This window comes from Mesocricetus auratus, unplaced genomic scaffold (genome assembly GCF_017639785.1).
Source record: "Mesocricetus auratus isolate SY011 unplaced genomic scaffold, BCM_Maur_2.0 Super-Scaffold_100027, whole genome shotgun sequence".
Classification (NCBI taxonomy): Eukaryota; Metazoa; Chordata; class Mammalia; order Rodentia; family Cricetidae; genus Mesocricetus; species Mesocricetus auratus.
Genome location: NW_024429208.1, coordinates 3263610 through 3281648, shown reverse-complemented (window position 1 = coordinate 3281648; position 18039 = coordinate 3263610). Strand labels below are relative to the sequence as shown.

Here is an 18039-nt window from a genome sequence, read left to right as displayed (position 1 = left end):
AGTCTGCCCTCCTCACCCTTGCAGGAGCCGCCGGCCAGAGGCCTGAGAAAGGCCGGGGTCAGCAGCTTCCTAAGCCGCTTCGCTGTCTCACCTGGACAGTTGGGGAAGCCAATCGGGGGCCGGCTCAGGTTACCCGGCCAATCCGGAGGGAGGCGGGGCCTCAGGGGGCCCGTCATTTGCTGGGAAGAGGCTGTTAGATCCCGCGAGCCCGCGAAGGGCCACGGCCGGGGTGGAGCCTGAGCGGCGGAAGCCGGCACCGGTCGGCAGTGGGAAACGGCAGGCTGGTAGGATTAAAGGGGAACCAAGGCTTCGGCCAAATCAAGTCCCGGGTCCTCAGCGGCGGACGGGACCTGGTGCCTTTAAGAGGGAGCGACGGACTGGTCCTTTAAAGGGGAAGTGTCGGTGTCGGTCGAGTTTTGCCCAGCCGCACGGGAGGGGCGCTGGCCTGCGCCTTTAAGGTCGCAGGTCCGGGAGGCGGGGCGGAGGCGGAGGGCGGAGGGAGTCGGCACAAGATGGCGGCGGGAGGGGCCGGGGCTGCGGCGCTGGTCGCCGAGTGAGGGGGGGCCGGGGGCGCGCGGCCAGGTGAGCGGGGGCGCGCGGGGCTGTGGGTGGCCCCTCGGGTCGGGGGAGATGGTCCCGGGGCGCCCCCGGGGCGGGGTGGGGGGCGGGGTTCGGGGGGCGGGGGCAGACGCGAGGCGGGGTCGCGGAGTCAGGGGGCGGGGCCCGGGACTGGCAGGGGGCGGGGCCTGGGCGGTGAGGGTCCACCCCCTTCGCCCCAGGACGCTCGGCCCGACCTGCCGGGGAGGCGCGCGTTTGAAAGGCGGGCGGTGGTGGCGGCGGGGCGGCCGCACTCCGATCCCGCGTCTCCTAACGCAGCCCGGGGAAGAGCGCCGCTGGAGCGGGAGGACGTGCCTGCTGCTGACGTCGGACGGCCGGGCTGGGGCGGACGGGACTGCAGCCTGCCGAGCCTCGGTGGCCTCATCTGTCCCATGGGGTTGAAAGGTACACACACCCCCAGCGCTGGGGACGCGGTGTGGCTACGCCGGCAAGGGCCGTGACTTGGTGTGTTTGTTTTGGTTTTCCGGGACAGGATTTCCCTGTGTAGCCCTGGCTGTCCTGGAACTCGCTCCGTAGCCCAGGCTGGACCCAAACTCACAGAGATCCTCCTGCCTCCGCCTCCCGAGCGCTGGGATTAAAGGCGTGCGCCACCAACGCCCCGCAGGGCTGCGGCTTTTTAAAGATCCTGCCACCGTTCTCTCCTTTTCCTCCCGCAGAGACCCCCCCGGCCGCCCTCCTCTCCGCGCTGCCCCTGTGGCTGGGGGGGTGTCTCCTCCTCCCGCGACATGGAGCCGTCTCTGTCGCCCACGCCGCCCCTGGCGCTGGCCGCGCCGCCGCTGCCCCTGCCCGCGGCTGCAGTGGTGCACGTGTCCTTCCCTGAAGTGACCAGCGCGCTCCTGGAGTCCCTCAACCAGCAGCGGCTCCAGGGCCAGCTCTGCGATGTGTCCATCCGAGTACAGGGGCGCGAGTTCCGCGCCCACCGGGCCGTCCTGGCCGCCTCGTCGCCTTACTTCCACGACCAGGTCCTCCTCAAAGGCATGACGTCCATCTCCCTGCCCAGCGTCATGGACCCGGGCGCGTTCGAGACCGTGCTGGCCTCGGCGTACACGGGCCGCCTTAGCATGGCCGCGGCCGACATCGTCAACTTCCTGACGGTGGGCTCGGTCCTGCAGATGTGGCACATAGTGGACAAGTGCACCGAGCTCCTCCGGGAGGGCCGGTCCTCGGCCACCGCCCCCTCCGCGTCCGTCCCCGGTGCCGCCGCCCCCTCCGCGAGCGGGGCCCCCGCCGCCACCACCACCGCGGGCTCGGCGCGCTCCCACGCCTCCAGCCGCGCCAGCGAGAATCAGTCCCCCAGCAGCAGCAACTACTTCAGCCCCCGGGAGTCCGCCGACTTCTCGTCCTCCCAAGACGCGTTCGCAGCGCCCGCCGCGGGCTGCGGGAGCCGTCGGGATGGCGGCCCCGCGTTCCCAGGCCCCGCGGCGGGCGGTGTCAGCTCCGGGAAGTTGCTGCTGGAGGCCGACGAGCTGTGTGACGACGGCGGGGACGGGCGCGGGGCCGCGGCCCCTGGGCCAGGGCTCCGGAGGCCCGCCAGCGCCGCGCCGCAGAGACACTGGGTGTACGTGAGGCGCGGGCGGCATTGCCCGGCGTCTCTGGCTCAGCCAGACGCCGACCTGGGGGGGGAGGAGGAGGAGGAGGACCTGGTGCTGACGTGTGAGGACGACGAGGACGAGGACCTGGGGGGCGGCCCTGGGGTGCCCGCAGCGGGGGAGCCGGAGGCGACGCTGAGTATCAGTGACGTGCGGACCTTGACCGAGCCCCCCGACAAAGGCGAGGAGCAGGTCAACTTCTGCGAGTCCTCCAACGACTTCGGCCACTACGAGGGCGGGGGCAGCGGAGCGGGGCTGGAGGACTCGGGGGGCCCCGCCCCCTCCTCCTACGCCCCCGCCCCGCGACCCCTCCTCCCGATGGATGTGCCGGGCAGCCAGATCCTGGTCTTCCCGTCCTCCTCCTCCTCCTCCTCCCAGGCCCCGGGCCAGCCGCCGGGGAGTGCGGCCGAGCACGGGGCGGTGACCCTGGGGGGCCCCTCTGCGGTCGGTCTAGGCGTAGCAAGTGGCCCTGGCGGGGCCCCCGCAGGGACGGGCGGCAGCGACGGGAACAAGATCTTCCTGTGCCACTGTGGGAAGGCTTTCTCGCACAAGAGCATGCGGGACCGGCACGTGAACATGCACCTCAACCTGCGGCCCTTCGACTGCCCCGTGTGCAACAAAAAGTTCAAGATGAAGCACCACCTGACGGAGCACATGAAGACGCACACGGGACTCAAGCCCTACGAGTGCAGCGTCTGCGCCAAGAAGTTCATGTGGCGGGACAGCTTCATGCGGCACCGGGGACACTGTGAGCGCCGGCACCGGATGGCCGGACCCGTACCCGGCCCTGGACCCGGGACTCCTACCGGGCTGGCCCTACAACCCAAGAGGGAGTCTTCCGAAGTGGGTGGTGGCAGTGGCGACGAGGTCAACTCGGCCACACCCCCGTCCCATAGGCATGTCTGGTCCCCATCCAGCGTGCACAAGGTGGAGATGGATTTCGGTGGAGGAGGCGGCGGCGCGCACTGAAGGGCGCGCGGTTAGCGTAGTCTCCGTGCAGCGTGGTCCCGGGTCCCTTCCCTTATCTCTGTGGACTTGTATATATTCTAGAGAGGGCATAGGGTGTGCCATCGCCAGCCGTCCCCCTCCCTCGGCCCCTTCCACATCGGTATCTCCGGAACTAAGCCTTTTTTCTCCTCTCTCGGGCATACCAGTGGCCCGCCCCCCATTACAGATCAGGGTCCACCGGTGAGGGGATGGGAAGGCGGCGTTTGAGCCTCCCGGAGTCGCAGGGTCAGCGGTCAGGTTGTGCTAGTTTGTGCCTGGTCTGTGCTTGTGATGTGGGACGAGGCCTTTTGGGTCCCATCCTTTCCCCTCCTGGAGGGTGCGCCCCTCGTTCCTGTACTGCCCCACTCGCCCCAGGGGGATCCCCAATTGGGTTTTCATGAAAGTGGGCGGAGACAAGGAGGGGACGCGTAGTTTAGGTTTTAATTCTTAACGGCGATTAAAATATTTATTGGTCACTTGACTTGGCTTCCTGACCACCCCTCTGTGTTTGCTGGGACCTGGCACCTGTTGGGGAGGCCGGAGACCGCGGCAGTAACCGGTCGAAGGGAGGTGGCGCTGAGGACGCAGGGGAGGGAGGAGCCTGGGCTCCTAGGGCTCGAGGGTGGTGCTGAGCGATCCAGGAGGGCGTGCTGAGCGCGGAGGGGCTGGAGGACTGGAGGCGGGTTTTGGCCCTAGTGGGTTGCGAGCCTCCAGCGAGCCTCATCTGACCAGAGCGGGAGTTTCCGGTGCCTCGCGCTGGCCTTTGGAGGAAAATGAAAGTGAAAGGGGCAAGAGGGGACTTAGAGAGCGCAGCGCCATGAAGCCTCTGCCCCTGCTCATCGCTGTGGCTTTGGGTGAGCGAACCCCACTTCTTCTCGTTCAGGAAAGGGCACACTGGGAAGGAGAGGGAGGTGGTCCCGTCTCGGGCCCGAAGGGGTGGGGCAGGTCGTTGGACCTCCAGGTCACCGGAGCCCCTGTCCCGCAGGCCTGGTGCCCGCCGTCTCTGCTGGGCTGGAGGCGATTGAGTGCTGGTTCGTGGAAGATGCAGGTGGGGGTGCCCTGAACAAGAAACCTGCCACATTGCTGCTGCGCCAGGGACCCAGGGGCCCCCCACCCCGGCCAGACCTTGACCCTAAGCTGTACTTGAAGGTGGATGGTGAGTCTTCGGGACTCACCTGAGTCCACCCTGCCTCCCCTTTAGTTCACGAAGGGACCCTGGGTCAGTTTCCCACTTTGTAAATAAGCCTGGCTTTTCCCTAAACTTCGTTGTACGTGCATCCCGGTCTGTGTATAGTCCCAACATTTCCAGCCGGGGCTACAGTTGCATCCTTTCGATCCCCTCCCGCAGACCGAGCAGGGATGCTCCTGGCTGCCTTCAGGCGGTACCCCTCGGGCGCCCCCGCACCACACTGCGAGATGACCCGCTTCATCCCGTTCCCCGCCTCAGCGAACTGGGCTAGACATCTGATCTCGCAGCAGAGCTGCCCGCGGGCCCTAGACGGGGATTGGCTGATGGTCAGCGTGTCCAGCACTGTCTTCAGCCTCTCTAGCCTGCTGCGACCACAGCCGGAGCCTCTGCGGGAGCCCGTCCTCATCACCATGGCAACAGGTAGCCCTGGAGAGGTGTGCGAGATGGATGGGTGGTTTTTAAAGGTCTAGATCGGCCGGAGGCCACTGGCCGAGTAGATTTGAATGAGAAATTTCTCCAACTGTATGAGCCCCAGTTGGAGAAATATATATATGTATATATATACATATATATATTTGTTAAGCGAAGCAGTTTGTTAAGAGTTTATCTTCACCTTTCTTTGCAAGTCCAGAGTAAGACTGAAATCAAGTCTGGTTTCGGGGCGGGGCTTTGTGGAGGATTGGGGAAGTCATGGTGGTTTCCAGACAGCAGTTTGAGAAACTTGTAAAGTGACAGGTAGTGAGTCCTAAAACCCGAACATTTTTTCTGTACTCCTCTAGATAAATCGCTAGGCACTCCCTGCCCCCGGTACAGTTGATCCTGTTTCAAAAATCAGACTTTGAGTGTCAAGCCCATGTAGCCTAGCGACAATCAGCTAGGCAAGGAAACTCCTCCTTAGGCTCGCGGCCATGCTCTGTTGTCCGTTAATAGCGGCCTCTAGTGGGCAGAAGGGACGCGGCCAAGACCACTTACCTGAGAGTGCAGTGACGCTGAGTCCGGCTCTTGGCTGGGTCTCATGCTGGTCTAGAGCTCATGGCAGTCCTCCTGCCCGAGTCTCCTGTGTGCTAGGGTTACCAGTATGAGCCACTATGCAGCTTCCATTTCTGGTCTGGAGATTAGGAGGGGCTGAGGGTATAGTTCACTGGTAGACACACTATGTGTAGGTCTGATTGTCAGTGTTGGAGGTGCATGCCCATACTGCTAACACTTGAGAGGGTCAAGAATTCCATGACAGCATGGGCTACATGAGACTTTCAAAAAAGACAGCTTGGTGTCAGAGTACTTGCTGGCACGAATGAGGCCCTAGGGTCAGTCATTAGCACCACACCTGTTAGTCACCCCCAACACACACACACACACACACACACACACACACACACACACACACACACACACACACACAGGAAAGAATGAACTTGGGTGGCTGAAGGAAGAGAATCAAGTTCCAGACTAGCTTAACCTACATGGTGAGTTTCAAGATAGCCTGGGCCAGAGTGAGTCTTCCCGCCAAAAAAAAAAAAAAAAAAAAAAAAAAAAGGTGTGTGTAGAGAGAGATGACCCAGCAGTTAAGAGCATTAGTGCCTATGTGATGGCTCACAGCCACCTGTAACTCTCATTCTAGGGGATTCAGTGCCCTCTTCTGGCCTCCTTGGGTATTGCATACACATATACATACACTCATATACATTAAAAATAATAATTTAAATGCCTTAGATCTTGGACATCTCCAGAATTTGAGAACTGTAGTGGGCAGAGCGCTCAGCACAGATTGCCCAGGGCCATGCCTCCATCGCATATACACACATGCCCTTGGTTCTCCCCAGGACTCCCTGCACAGGCTTAGCTTGGTTGGCTCAGAGCCAGAGGAAAGGCAGGGCCTGGAGGTGGTGTTTCAAATGGGGGTGTGTCTGGGGGCGGGTCAGCTGCAGCCTGGCCCAGACCCACAGCTCTGAGTCTCTATCCTCCCTTTCTCTGCTCTCTCCCGATGCCCAGTGGTGCTGACTGTGCTCACCCACAGCCCCGCCCCTCGGATCCAGCTGGGAAAAGATGCAGTGCTGGACCTGAGCTTTGCGTACATGCCCCTCGCTCCGGAAGATGCTCCGTCTCCGGCTACAGGTCCCCCTCCCTTTGGGCTGGAGTGGCGACGCCAGCACAGGGGAAAAGGTCACTTGCTGCTGGCTGCGACTCCTGGGCTGGTTGAAGAAATGCCACCAGCCCGAGAAAAGGCTGTAGCGTTTGCTGGTTGGGATGACAATGAGCCCTGGGGCCCATGGACGGGGAACGGGACCTTCTGGCTGCCGGCTGTGAGACCGTTTCAGGAGGGTGCCTACCTGGCTACTGTGCACCTGCCCTATCTGCAGGGACAGGTCTCCCTGCAGCTGACTGTGCACAGTGAGTGGGGGCCGTGGCAGGGGAGGGGTTGAAGGGAGGGGCGAAGAAGGCTTTACCGTGGGGATCCCTGCCATCAGAGCACCCCTTCTGGTACTGGGGAAGCCAGGCGACAGACGGAGGAGAGAAGTGGGATCTCTCACTTCCCGTTCCTGTATTTCCTCAGAGTCCCCCAAAGTGTCTCTGACCCCAGCACCCCTCGTGTGGGCTGCCCCGGGAGAGGCACCCCCGGAACTGCTCTGCCTCGTGTCCCACTTCTACCCTGCGGAGGGCCTGAAGGTGGAGTGGGAGCTCAGAGGTGGTCCGGAAGGCGGTTCCAGAAAGGCCGAGGGGGAGATGTGGCTCTCCACCGTCCGCCACCATTCTGATGGCTCTGTCAGCCAGGCCGGGCACCTGCGGCTGCCCCCAGTCACTGCCCAGCAACATGGAGTCCGCTATGCCTGTCGGGTCCACCACCCCAGCCTGCCAGTATCCGGTCGCAGTGCTGAAGTCACCCTGAAAGTGGCAGGTAACCTGGAGAGCCTCCGACCCAGGGTGGAGCCTCGGGAAACACCAAGCTCACTGCGCCGTTTCCCTTGCTAGGCCTCTCCGGACCCTCAGTCGAGGACAGCATCGGCCTGTTCCTGTCCGCTTTCCTCCTCCTGGGACTCATCAAGGCACTAGGCTGGATGGGTAAGTGTCAACCCGCTCCACAGGACATTTCCTGCCTGCTCTCTGAAGTCTCACACCCCTCCCGTCCCCGCCACTCACATCTGTCCCCGTCTTTCCCACAGCTGCTTACCTGACCATTGGTGAAGACTCAAAGGTAACAGCTGCCAGCCTGGACTCAAAGGTAACTGTCTCTGGGTCTTGCCCTCCTCATGCCTCCTTATTCCGTGGTGGCATTCTGGCTGCTGGCATGGCAGGCAGTCTCAGGCGTAGACTTCACAGACACCTGGTCTAAATCCTTTGTCCTAACTATAGTTCACCCCAGACTTTCCAATCTGGGTCTGTTTCCCTGGATGTAGTTCAGTCTGCTAGAGACTAAGTCACACATATACTGAAATAATTAGTATCTACATTAAAAACAAAACAGAGCCGGGCGGTGGTGGCGCACGCCTTTGATCCCAGCACTCGGGAGGCAGAGGCAGGCGGATCTCTGTGAGTTCGAGGCCGGGCTGGACCGACAGCCTCCAAAACAATACAGAGAAACCCTGTCTCGTAAAACAAAAACAAAACAAACAAAAAACAGGAAGTCAGGTGTGCTGGGCCATGCCTCTAGGTACAACACTTTAGAGGTTGAGGCAGAATCTTGAGTTCTAGGCTGCTACATGGAAACCTCGGCTCATGGGGGAGAGGAGTAAAATGAAACAGACAAAATAACTCAATAATACATTTATTAAATTTTTGTTGAGATAGGTCTCATGTAGCCCAGGCTGACCTCACACTTGACACATAGTTGAGGATGGTTTTATTTATCTGCTTTTGGTTTTTCTGTGAAGACCAGGCTAGCCTCAAACTCAAGAGATCTGCCTGCCCCTGCCTCCCTCAGTTTGGTGATTAAGTGGGGCTTATTGAAGACAATCTTAAACTCTTCATCCTCCTGCCTCTAACCTTCCAAGTGCTAGGGTTACACGAGTGTCACCACATTTATTTATTTGTGTGGGCGTGTGCATGCCATGGCACACACGGAGGTCAAAGGGCAACTTGAGGGAGTTGTTGCCTCCTCCTGCCGTGTGGGTCTTGGGACCCCTGCGGCACCCAGCAGTCTGTCTCCCTCTTTAGATATTTTATTGTGTGTGTGAATGTGTCATCACATGTGGTTGGATGTCAGGACAGCTCTGGGGACAGTTTTCTCTACAACCTTGTGGGATTCCAGATCAACCTCAGCCTCCTACGACTGATCAGTCTTTAGAGTGCAGGAGGCAATCAGACTTGATCACAGTGAAGCAGGAGGGTAGGTGATGGCAGAGGGACCCCCATAAGGATGTTTCTAGATTAACCAGGAGGAACTCACTCTACTCCTAAGACACTAACTCTTCAAATTCTCCACTTTCTTCTCTTGCAGAAGTCAGAGTAAAGACACTCAATTCAGTGGATGCCACCTTCTCCTTTGCTCCAAATGACTCCAGGAGCTCCTCCCCTAAACAGCATCCCTTCAAGTCATCTACTCCCTCCGTCCAATGGCTGGGTTTTTCTGTATCTTACTTTTGTTGTTGTTTTGTTATTGTTTTTAGCCTTGGCTAGCTTGGGTCTCACCAAACCAACCAGGCCAGCCTTGAAGTCCCAGAGATCCACCCGCCTCTGCCTCTGGAGTAGCATTGGCCACTTTGCCTCGGTGACTGGTTTTCCTTTTGTTCTTTAAAGACACATCTAGTGTTCTTAAGCTTCTAGGGCAGTGGTTCTCAAAAAGATGGGTCCTGATACATGTTAAGAATGACCAAGAAGCCCAAAAAGGTTTTGTTATGTGGGCTACAGCTATTGAAACTAAAATTAAAAAACAAAACAAAAAAACCCAAGATATATACCACACTCCGGAGGTAGAGGCAGGTGGATCTCTGAGTTTCATGCCACCCTGATCTACAATAGGGAGTTCCAGGTCAGCCAGGGTGCGGTTCTGTTGAGAGAGCTAAACACAAGAAAATACAAGCATGCTGGGTGGTACTGTGGTGGCCCACACCTTTGATTCCAGCACTCGGGAGGCAGAGGTTCGAGGCTAGCCTGATATACAGAGCGAGTTCCAGGATAGCCTCCAAAGCTACACAGAGAACCCGTGTATAATTATATCATACACACTCTGCAATCACAGAGTCACAGGGTCAAGAAGCACCACTGTATGCTCTAGAGCAGTGGTTCTTAACCTGTAGGTCAGGACCCCTGTAAGACCGTTGGGAATATCAGATATCTACATTAGAATGTATAACAGCAGCAAAAGTATAAAGTAGCAATGAAAATAATTTTATGGCTGGGCTCACCACTATGAGAAACTATTAAAAGGGTCGTAGCATTAGGAAGGTTGAGAACCACCGCCTGGATAATTACAATGACTAAGGGATCATAGCATCTTAATGTCCGGGGCCCCTGGGACAGGTCACCACGGTCCCGGTGTGTCCCATAACCGACTACTGCCTACCTCGCCAGCTCTCCTCGCATGCCACAGCGCTCCCTCTCTCTACCCTCACCGTCTCTGGGGTCCAGTCCTGATGGGCCCCCGAGTGTCCCGGTCGTGCGGTTCACCGGCCATACTTAAAGGATGTCGGTCCTCCCCCGCCGCCGGGCACCGGTCTGGTTGTGTGCCAATAAAGTTTTTCCGTGCGAGTCTCTGGTCCTGCCGTCTTTATAGGCCCAGGAAGCCTCTGGGTGGCCTCCCAGCCCTTGCCGTTAAGCGGTCCTCGCCCACGCCCGAGGCGACACAGCTGCCGTCGGAACTGCGCGCACTCTGGAGCACGGAGAGACCGGGACCCGGGAGCGACGGACCAGAGCGGAAGCAAGGCGACGGAAATGCCGCCGCGGGTGCCTCTCTAGCCGGCTTCCGGCCCCTCCGCGGGAGGGGGCGGGCCCCAGGGCGGCCGGCAAAACCCGGGGCGGATTCGCCCCGCTGCCCTGGGGCCCGGCGTGGGCGGTGTCACGAGCGGCCCAGCCGAGCGCCTTCCCCCGGGGTTCGGCGCCGTTCTTGTCACTGACGATTAAGACTTAAGTCCCGTCCTCGCCCTCCGCGGAGGCCCGGGTCAGGACTCGCGCTCTCCCGTCCGTCCGTCCGTCCGCTCGGGGCGGCCCGGGCTGGAGTCGGCGAGCAGGGCCGCGGGGACTGGAGTGGGGCGCCCGGCGCCTCCCTAGTCAGCGGCCCTGGCTCCCGTCCTCACTTCCTTCCCTTTTTGGCTCCTGCTGCCGGGCGGACGCGGGGAGGGGGGAAGCGGAAAGGGCGGGAGGGCCCGGGAGCCCGGCGGGGCTGCAAGGGGGGGCGCGGCCGAGGGCCAGAGACCGACGCGAGCACAGCCCGGACCCGCGCAGCCTCTCGCCCTCCCGAGCAGGTCAGAGCCGGGGCAGCGGGGACCCTGCCCACCCCGCTCTTGTCGTCCCTGACCCCCGAACGGCGCTCCCGCCCCCAGCTCGCCTGACGGACGAGGGACTCCCGCCCCGGCCCCTTCCCGGCCCGCCTGACCCCACCGCACCCCGCCCGTCTCTCCCCAGGCGCCCCCATGGCTTGACCCCGCCGGTTCCTTCGCTCGGCCATGCTCCCGCGGCCCCTGCGGCTGCTTCTGGACACGAACCCCCCCGGGGGAGTCGTGCTGAGCGGCTTCCGGAGCCGAGACCCCGAAGAGGGTGGGGACCCAGGTGGCCGGGCCGTGGGCGGGGGGCAGGAGGAAGAGGATGAGGAAGACGAAGAGGTGAGACCGGGCGACGGGAGGCAAGGCATTAAATCTTCCCGAGACTGCTCCTTCCGGTCTCTGGGTCCCCCGGTCTGTCCCTCCCCGCCGCGCTCACATCCGCACCTCCGTCTGGGTGTCCGGCCGCGGGTCCTGGTGTCTGTAGCTCTCCCCGTCCGTCCGCCCGCCCGATCCGGGACCCGGCTGCAGGAACTGCCGAGCTCATGTCCCGCAGGCAGGCTGCGCCCTCTTTGGCCCACGCCCGCCTCACAGAGCTACCTCTGGGCGGTTGTGCCTTGGTCCCTGTCGCCCTCCTGGTTTTTGTTTGGCGGGGAGGGGTTTGTTTCCACAGTAACCGGCTCCTCAGCCTCTAGGATTGGGGAGGGAAACTCAGACTTCGCCGCCCCTTCCCCCACCCCCAGTGCGGGATCGAGGGCAGCTAGCCCGGGGCCACGGACACCTGGAGAGACGCTCCCAGCCTAGGTGGCGGTCATCTTCGCTCCTAGGGACTGATAGTTGTGCCCAGCAGCAGGACTTGGGGCTTCAGGAGGGTCTAGAAGTCAGATGCGGAGCCCATTGGCCCCCGGACTCCCGGGTCCCGGCATTGCTGAAGTTACGGTGACCGGCAAGGCTGGTTTTTCGGGAAGGGTCGGGGGAGGGACTAGGGCCACATGACTCTGAGTCTGCCGCTCCCCCCCCCCCCCCCCCTTCACCATCATCCTTACTTCCCCTTCTCGTAACGAACTGGAGCCGCCACCTTCAGAGGGTCTCCAGTGCTGAGATTTAGTGGAAGCCGCGTCCTCATTCGGGAGACCAGGGAAAGGGAGCCCAGGGAGCTCCCTTTGGGCTCCTCTGATTCAGTCGGGGAGGGCGGGGCCTGTGGCAGGCGTGTGAAGTTTCAGCTTCTCTAGGCTTCAGGTCTTTGGCTTCGTGCCTCTTCTGGCGCCCCGCTCCTGCCCCTTTGCACCCCGCTTTTTCGGCCGCGTTGGGCTCAGCTGTGGGGGGAAGGGGATTTGAGTGCGACCCTGCACTCAGTTGAAGCCCCCCACTGCAACCTCTATTCCACGGAGCTCTGAGGCGGTCGGGGGGGCTCTTGAGCCCCAGTGGGGGTAGACCTGGGGTCACCAGCACCCTCTACCCCTCGTACTCTCTGGTATTGTCCCCCGCCATCACAGGTGAGGGGTCCAAAGGGAGGAGCAGGGCCTGGGGGACAATGGCTGGGGACCGGGGACTGACTTCCTCTTCCTTGCTCCTCCAGGCTCCTGTGTCTGTCTGGGACGAGGAGGAGGATGGTGCTACCTTTACTGTCACGAGCCGCCAGTATCGGCCTCTCGATCCCTCGGTGAGATCACGACTTTGGCTCCTTTGATTTTTTTTTTCTCTTTGGCCAGAGCACTGGGTTGGAGGTCTGGAGTCTAGGACTCTGTGTGGTGGGATTTAAGCCACGTACCCTGTCCTTTCTGAACCTTGGCAAAAATGGGTTTGGATTACCGCAGAGGTCTCGCAGTAGGACTGGGGAGATTAGCGGGCCACCCTCCGTGTTCTCCAGGCTCCCTTGCCTCCCCCTCGTTCCTCCCGGCGGCTCCGCGCTGGCACTCTGGAGGCCCTGGTCAGATACCTGTTGGACGTCCGGACGTCAGGGGTTGACATGACTTTCACGCCGGCCCTGCTGGCCACTCACCGGGCCTTCACCTCCACGCCGGCCCTGCTGGGGCTTGTGGCTGACAGGTCAGGGAGCAGGGGTTGAGGGGTCTCCTGGACCTCCTGCGAGCCCCCACGGCGCCAGGGCCTTGAAAAGCGAGCGGCATAGGTAGACCCTCTCCTCATCCCCAGGCTGGAAGCCCTCGAGTCGCATCCTCCCGGTGAGCTAGAGAGGACCACAGGGTGAGTGGCCCCTGCGCCTGCCCCAGGCCCCTCTGAGGAAACCGAGGTTGGACCTCTGACCTCTGGCTGGTTCCCCTTCTCCCAGGGTAGCCATCTCCGTACTTTCAACCTGGCTGGCCTCTCACCCTGAGGATTTTGGCTCTGAGGTCAAGGGTCAGCTTGACCGACTTGAGAGCTTCTTGCTTCGAACAGGGTATGCAGCACGGGAGGGTGTTGGGGGGGGCAGTGCTGACCTCATCCGAAACCTCCGGGCCCGGGTAGAGCCCCGGGCCCCCGACCTTCCTAAGCCCCTGGCCCTTCCTGGCGATTCCCCTGCTGACCCCACGGATGTCCTGGTGTTCCTCGCTGACCACTTGGCCGAACAGCTGACCCTGCTAGATGCGGTGAGACCTTGACCTTTGACCCTACGCTCTCTGACCCCCTACTAACCTCTCCTTGGCTCCAAATCCTTTCCTTGCTTCCTGGAGCTCCTCTTCCATCTTGTGCGCTGGCCCTCTCCCCCCCTCCCCTTGGCTGTCATCCTCGAGCTCTGTGCCCTGCTGGTCCCTGGTCACTTAAGAGCCTCAGATCCCCGATGCTGGAAAGGTAACCTGGCTTGACTGGGTGTTGACCTGTGACCTCTGCCCTGCAGGAGCTGTTTCTCAGTCTGATCCCCTCTCAGTGTTTGGGAGGCCTGTGGGGTCACAGAGACCGACCAGGACACTCCCACCTCTGCCCGTCTGTCCGAGCTACGGTCACACAGTTCAACAAGGTGGCAGGGGCAGTCGTTAGCTCTGTCCTGGGGGCCACCTCAATTGGAGAGGGGCCAGGAGAGGTGACCGTGAGGCCGCTCCGACCCCCACAGAGGGCCCGGCTCCTGGAGAAGTGGATCCGTGTGGCGGAGGTAAGAGGAGCAGTCAGTCCTGCTGGCGGGGACGGTGACGTGGGGAGGGGCCGTACGCCCTGACTGTGTTTCCGTCCTCACAGGAGTGCCGCCTGCTTCGGAATTTCTCCTCAGTCTACGCCGTTGTGTCGGCCCTGCAGTCCAGCCCTATCCACAGGCTTCGGGCAGCCTGGGGGGAAGCAGCCAGGTGGGAGGCAGCCAGGTGGGAGGCCTGAAGCCTGAAGCCTGTTGCTAGGCTGAGTCCAGCCTGTGCTCAGGGCCCTGCTCTTCCCCCCAGGGACAGCCTCCGAGTCTTTTCCAGCCTGTGCCAGATTTTCTCGGAGGAGGACAATTATTCGCAGAGCAGAGAGCTCCTCGTGCAGGTGAGGTCAGTCTCCTCTTCCCCAGTCTCTGCCCTGCTCCCTGCTCCCTGTCACCGTGTCCTGTCACTTCCAGGAAGTGAAGCTGCAGCCCCCTGTGGAGCCACACTCCAAGAAGGCCCCAAGGTCTGGCTCCAGGGGTGGGGTGAGTGACCAGTGGGGCTGGGAAGGGGCAGCTCACCCGGTGAGGTGAATGAAGACAGTTCTGTGCAGAGGGAAGGGAGAGAGGGTTCGTATCCCCACAGGAGTCTGACCCTGAGCTCTCTGCAGGGTGTGGTTCCATACCTAGGGACCTTCCTGAAGGACCTGGTGATGCTGGATGCCGCCTCCAAGGACGAATTGGAGGTCAGTGGGGTGTGCGTGCGTGCACGCGCGTGTATGTGTGTGTGTGTGTGTGAGAGAGAGAGAGAGAGAGACAGAGAGAGGGAGGTCTGTTCTGGAAGACTTAACTAATGAGCCTAAGGGTCACACAGACCCTCTTCCACAGAGAGGCGTAAGGCAGAAGCAGAGTTTCTGGAGCCAGGTTCTGTTCCGTCTGTACTTCAGGGGTCTGTCCGTGTGTGTCCGGCTATGTGCATCTGCCGGTCAGTGGGAGGCGTGCGTGCACACGCATGTGTGAGTGCTCAGAGTGCACTGGAAACATTGGCGTGCGCGGGTTATTAAATGCACAGGCACTGGGTAGCTGGTGGTGTGAGGGCCTCCCTAGCATGTTCAAGAGCCTGGGTTCCACCCGGTGGTGCAAACAGGAAAATGCCGAGGCTTCCAGGAAGCTCGATGCTTTCTCTTAGACGGGAGTTTAAAGTGTTGGGTGGAGCTGGGCGGCACCTGGAACCCCAGCACTGTACTCGGGGAAGAGGGCAACCTGGGCTACATAGTGAGTTCTAGACCAGCCAAGGCTACACACAGTGAGACGCTGTCTCAAAGATAAGAGCAAGTGGAGGTGAGTTTGTAGGGTGTGGATGGAGGGGACGCTGGGCTCCTGAGTGGCTCGTGCACTGGCTGTGTTTGGGGAGAGCGAGCGGGCGCTCTGGTGCCTGAGCAGGGTTCGCACTGTCTCCCGCCCCTGCAGAACGGCTACATCAATTTTGACAAGCGGAGGAAGGTGAGCACTGTGGGGCTGGACGCCGGGGCTCCCTGTCTGTGTCCCAGGGATGGGAGAGGGAGGCAAACTCGGGAATCCCTGAGTTCGGGCTCCTGCAGTTTGAGGGCTCCTTCCCAGGAGTTTGCGGTCCTTTCGGAGCTGCTGCGCCTCCAGAACGAATGTCGTGGCTATGACCTCCGACCTGACCCCGATATCCAGCAGTGGCTCCAAGGCCTCCAGCCATTAACCGAAGCTCAGAGGTGACTGGCTGGGTGGTTGGGTCTAGGACTCAGGTCGGGGCACGTGCTGGTGGCGTGTCCTGACCTCTGCCCATGGCTATCCTTTCCAGTCACCGCGTGTCCTGTGAAGTGGAACCGCCTGGTACGGGTGACTCTCCTGCTGCACGGATGCTCCGGCCTACGCTAGTGGTCTCGCAGTGGACAGAGTAGGAGCACTGCTGGCTGGGAGCTGGTCTCATGGGGCCTCGCCACACTGCTCCTGTGGTGTCTAATTTCCCGTCTCTCCAGAGTGCTGGGCTCTGTTGGAGGCCCCACCCCTCTTGCGTCCTGGGATCGGTCCAGTGTTGGAGATGAGGCACCTGGAACCCCTGCTCCCCTGCTGACGCGGCTGGCCCAGGTGAGTCCGCGCTGCTCTTGACTGACTACCCCAGGACAGTTCTCTTTGCCTCCCTCCCTTCACCACCTCACCTGTCTGTCCCTAGCACATGAAGTGGCCGTCCGTCTCATCTCTGGACTCTGCCCTGGAAAGCAGCCCCTCCTCCTCACACAGCCCTGCTGGTCCTAGCCACCTCTCTCCTCCAGGCCCCTCCCCTAGGCCTTCCCGAGGTCACCGCCGCTCAGCCTCCTGTGGAGCCCCACTGAGTGGGGGCACGGGCGAGGGGGCCTCCAGGGGTACTGGACATGCGGGAGGGGTATCCGGACCAGGGTCCTCTGACTGCCGAATTATCCGAGTCCAGATGGAGCTGGGGGAAGACGGCAGCGTCTACAAGAGCATCCTGGTGAGGGAGCCTGGGGCGGATGGGGTGGGAAGGACCTTGCTGTATTAGACATCAGTGTCGCCTTGGGTTTGGGCAGCCAGGACTGAATTGTAGCTTGTGCGGGACTCTTTAAGCGGTTGTTTGATGTTGACGGCAACTCTGCGTCAGCAGCCAGTTTTCCTGCCGGGAAGCATCCTTGTATTGGGCACCATGTGGGCTGGCTTATGGGGACCGGCAACCACCATACTGGGTTTCCTGTTGGTTTGAAAGCACTGGACACAGGTGACCTTTTTTTGGCTGGGTTGGAAGGATAGGAAACAGGCCATCATGATCCACTTACTGCTCTTCTGGTCTCTTTTGCAAGGTGACAAGCCAGGACAAGGCTCCCAGTGTCATCAGTCGTGTCCTTAAGAAAAACAATCGTGACTCTGCAGTAGCTTCAGAGTTTGAGCTGGTACAGCTGCTGCCTGGGGAGCGAGGTGAGCAGCCAGGGCAAGAGGGAAGGGTGTGGTCACCCGGCTCCGGGCAGTGGGGAGGAAGGAATGCCTGACACTCCATCTGAACCCACAGAGCTAACCATCCCGCACTCCGCTAACGTCTTCTATGCTATGGACGGTGCATCTCACGATTTCCTCCTGCGGCAGCGCCGAAGGCCCTCTGCTGCCACACCTGGTGTCCACACTGGCCCCTCTGCCTCAGGAACTCCCCCAAGCGAGGGAGGAGGGGGCTCCTTTCCCAGGATTAAGGCCACAGGGAGGAAGATTGCTCGGGCCCTGTTCTGAGGAGGAGGTCCTGTTGGTTTACAGAAGTCACAGCACTCACCAGGCGTGAGCGGCCGCCAGTGGCCGCCATCACACTTGGCAGAAATCCTGAAAAGCGGCCACAGCTCGGGGACAGCCGAGTGCCATTTGTTTACCAAACCACCGCGAAAGCCAGCCCCATGGAACTGGTGGTCACATAAGCGGGTTGGATCCCTGCACACAGCTTCCCCCTCTGGGGAATGCGGCGTACTCAGGGTGGGGAAGAGTGCTAGCTCCTGCCACACGCTAGCCTGTGAAGGGCCCAGGAAAGGCCCAGAGGCTGAGTCCAGGCCAGAAGACAATGACAGGACCATTCCGGTGGGGTTCTTGTCACTGTGACAACACTATAATAAACCAAAACACTACCTGGACTCTGTCCCATCCTTTACTGCACACAGCTGGGTACCAGCACTGGGGAGCGGGTTGGAAGGAGGCAGAGACAAGGGTCAGTGACCCAACTCCTGAGGTCCCAGCATAGCTCAGTGGCCTGCTTGGCAGTGTGCATGAGGCTCTGGTCCACCCTGGACCTGAGAGCAAGGTACTGGTGACAGTTAACCTGGTGACCTTCATTCCTGGCTCCTTTATAGGCTGCTTCCTCTTGCCCCAAACTCTAAGGAACAGGGGCTCCTGAAGGACAGAGATCACTGCAGATGTCCCTCAAGGCGGAATTACAAGAAATAATTCGGGGCTGGGCGTTGGTGGTGCACGCCTTTAATCCCAGCACTCGGGAGGCAGAGCCAGGCAGATCTCTGAGTTCGAAGTCAGCCTGGTCTACAAAGGAGTTCCAGGACAGCCTCCAAAATAATACAGAGAAACCCTGTGTTGAAAGACAAAAATAATAATAATAATATAATTTGGGACAAAGAAATGAAAGAACAACTTTGTGGACATGACAAATGAGTTTGGGAGAATTTCAGA

At 60.7% G+C, this 18039-nt stretch overlaps 4 protein-coding genes and 1 long non-coding RNA gene across 10 annotated transcripts; 3 read left to right on the top strand and 2 right to left on the bottom strand.

Moving 5' to 3' along the window:
* Positions 1-129: 129 nt before the first annotated feature.
* LOC121134376 (proline-rich protein HaeIII subfamily 1-like) lies at positions 130-1345 on the bottom strand. The gene is made up of 3 exons (XM_040732532.1): positions 1279-1345; positions 431-982; positions 130-281 (listed from the first exon to the last, which is right to left on the bottom strand). The coding sequence occupies exons 1-3, from the start codon at positions 1343-1345 to the stop codon at positions 130-132; spliced, it is 771 nt and encodes a 256-aa protein (XP_040588466.1).
* Positions 193-3675, top strand: Zbtb22 (zinc finger and BTB domain containing 22). 3 transcript variants are annotated; one of them, XM_040732209.1, is made up of 3 exons: positions 193-284; positions 877-1002; positions 1275-3675. In XM_040732209.1, exon 3 carries the CDS (start codon positions 1344-1346, stop codon positions 3174-3176), a length of 1833 nt encoding a protein of 610 aa, XP_040588143.1. In that variant the 5' UTR covers positions 193-284; positions 877-1002; positions 1275-1343; the 3' UTR covers positions 3177-3675. The 3 variants fall into 3 exon arrangements, with proteins under 3 accessions (XP_040588143.1, XP_012979779.1, XP_005084914.1); XM_013124325.2 differs by lacking the exon at positions 193-284 and adding an exon at positions 493-582; XM_005084857.4 differs by lacking the exon at positions 193-284 and having other exon boundaries at positions 726-1002.
* On the bottom strand, positions 3627-5898 carry LOC121134257. The gene is made up of 2 exons (XR_005871320.1): positions 5356-5898; positions 3627-5202 (listed from the first exon to the last, which is right to left on the bottom strand). It is a non-coding gene; the product is annotated as an uncharacterized LOC121134257 (long non-coding RNA).
* LOC101829214 (TAP binding protein) lies at positions 3853-10068 on the top strand. The gene is made up of 8 exons (XM_005084920.4): positions 3853-4048; positions 4180-4350; positions 4543-4803; positions 6376-6774; positions 6938-7279; positions 7354-7443; positions 7545-7603; positions 8819-10068. Exons 1-8 carry the CDS (start codon positions 4012-4014, stop codon positions 8828-8830), a joined length of 1371 nt encoding a protein of 456 aa, XP_005084977.1. The 5' UTR covers positions 3853-4011; the 3' UTR covers positions 8831-10068.
* Positions 10069-10667: 599 nt separating this feature from the next.
* Positions 10668-17492, top strand: Rgl2 (ral guanine nucleotide dissociation stimulator like 2). Of its 4 annotated transcripts, XM_005084853.4 has the most exons (18): positions 10668-10781; positions 10942-11138; positions 12376-12459; positions 12667-12845; positions 12951-13001; positions 13087-13384; positions 13633-13884; positions 13968-14071; positions 14162-14246; positions 14320-14388; positions 14514-14588; positions 15313-15345; positions 15463-15584; positions 15674-15769; positions 15852-15960; positions 16046-16342; positions 16686-16800; positions 16892-17492. In XM_005084853.4, exons 2-18 carry the CDS (start codon positions 10983-10985, stop codon positions 17101-17103), a joined length of 2337 nt encoding a protein of 778 aa, XP_005084910.1. In that variant the 5' UTR covers positions 10668-10781; positions 10942-10982; the 3' UTR covers positions 17104-17492. The 4 variants fall into 4 exon arrangements, with proteins under 4 accessions (XP_005084910.1, XP_040588139.1, XP_012979771.1 ...); XM_040732205.1 differs by lacking the exon at positions 10668-10781 and having other exon boundaries at positions 10995-11729; XM_013124317.3 differs by lacking the exon at positions 10668-10781 and having other exon boundaries at positions 10995-11735.
* The last annotated feature ends 547 nt before the right edge of the window (positions 17493-18039 follow it).

What these genes read in the sequence shown, in the direction of transcription:
- LOC101829214 (XM_005084920.4), top strand. Translation starts at nt 4,012, where the DNA reads ATGAAGCCTCTGCCCCTGCTCATCGCTGTGGCTTTGG. An exon ending in GCTGTACTTGAAGGTGGATG is followed by an intron (nt 4,351 to 4,542) that starts GTGAGTCTTCGG and finishes CCCCTCCCGCAG; the next exon opens with ACCGAGCAGGGATGCTCCTG. An exon ending in CCTGCAGCTGACTGTGCACA is followed by an intron (nt 6,775 to 6,937) that starts GTGAGTGGGGGC and finishes GTATTTCCTCAG; the next exon opens with AGTCCCCCAAAGTGTCTCTG.
- LOC121134376 (XM_040732532.1), bottom strand. Translation starts at nt 1,345, where the DNA reads ATGTCGCGGGAGGAGGAGACACCCCCCCAGCCACAGGGGCAGCGCGGA. An exon ending in AGAGGAGGGCGGCCGGGGGG is followed by an intron (nt 983 to 1,278) that starts GTCTCTGCGGGA and finishes CCCATGGGACAG; the next exon opens with ATGAGGCCACCGAGGCTCGG. An exon ending in CGCAGGCCAGCGCCCCTCCC is followed by an intron (nt 282 to 430) that starts GTGCGGCTGGGC and finishes TAATCCTACCAG; the next exon opens with CCTGCCGTTTCCCACTGCCG.
- Rgl2 (XM_005084853.4), top strand. Translation starts at nt 10,983, where the DNA reads ATGCTCCCGCGGCCCCTGCGGCTGCTTCTGGACACGAACCCCCCCGGG. An exon ending in AGTGGATCCGTGTGGCGGAG is followed by an intron (nt 13,885 to 13,967) that starts GTAAGAGGAGCA and finishes CCGTCCTCACAG; the next exon opens with GAGTGCCGCCTGCTTCGGAA. An exon ending in ATTTTGACAAGCGGAGGAAG is followed by an intron (nt 15,346 to 15,462) that starts GTGAGCACTGTG and finishes GCTCCTTCCCAG; the next exon opens with GAGTTTGCGGTCCTTTCGGA.
- Zbtb22 (XM_040732209.1), top strand. Translation starts at nt 1,344, where the DNA reads ATGGAGCCGTCTCTGTCGCCCACGCCGCCCCTGGCGCTGGCCGCGCCG.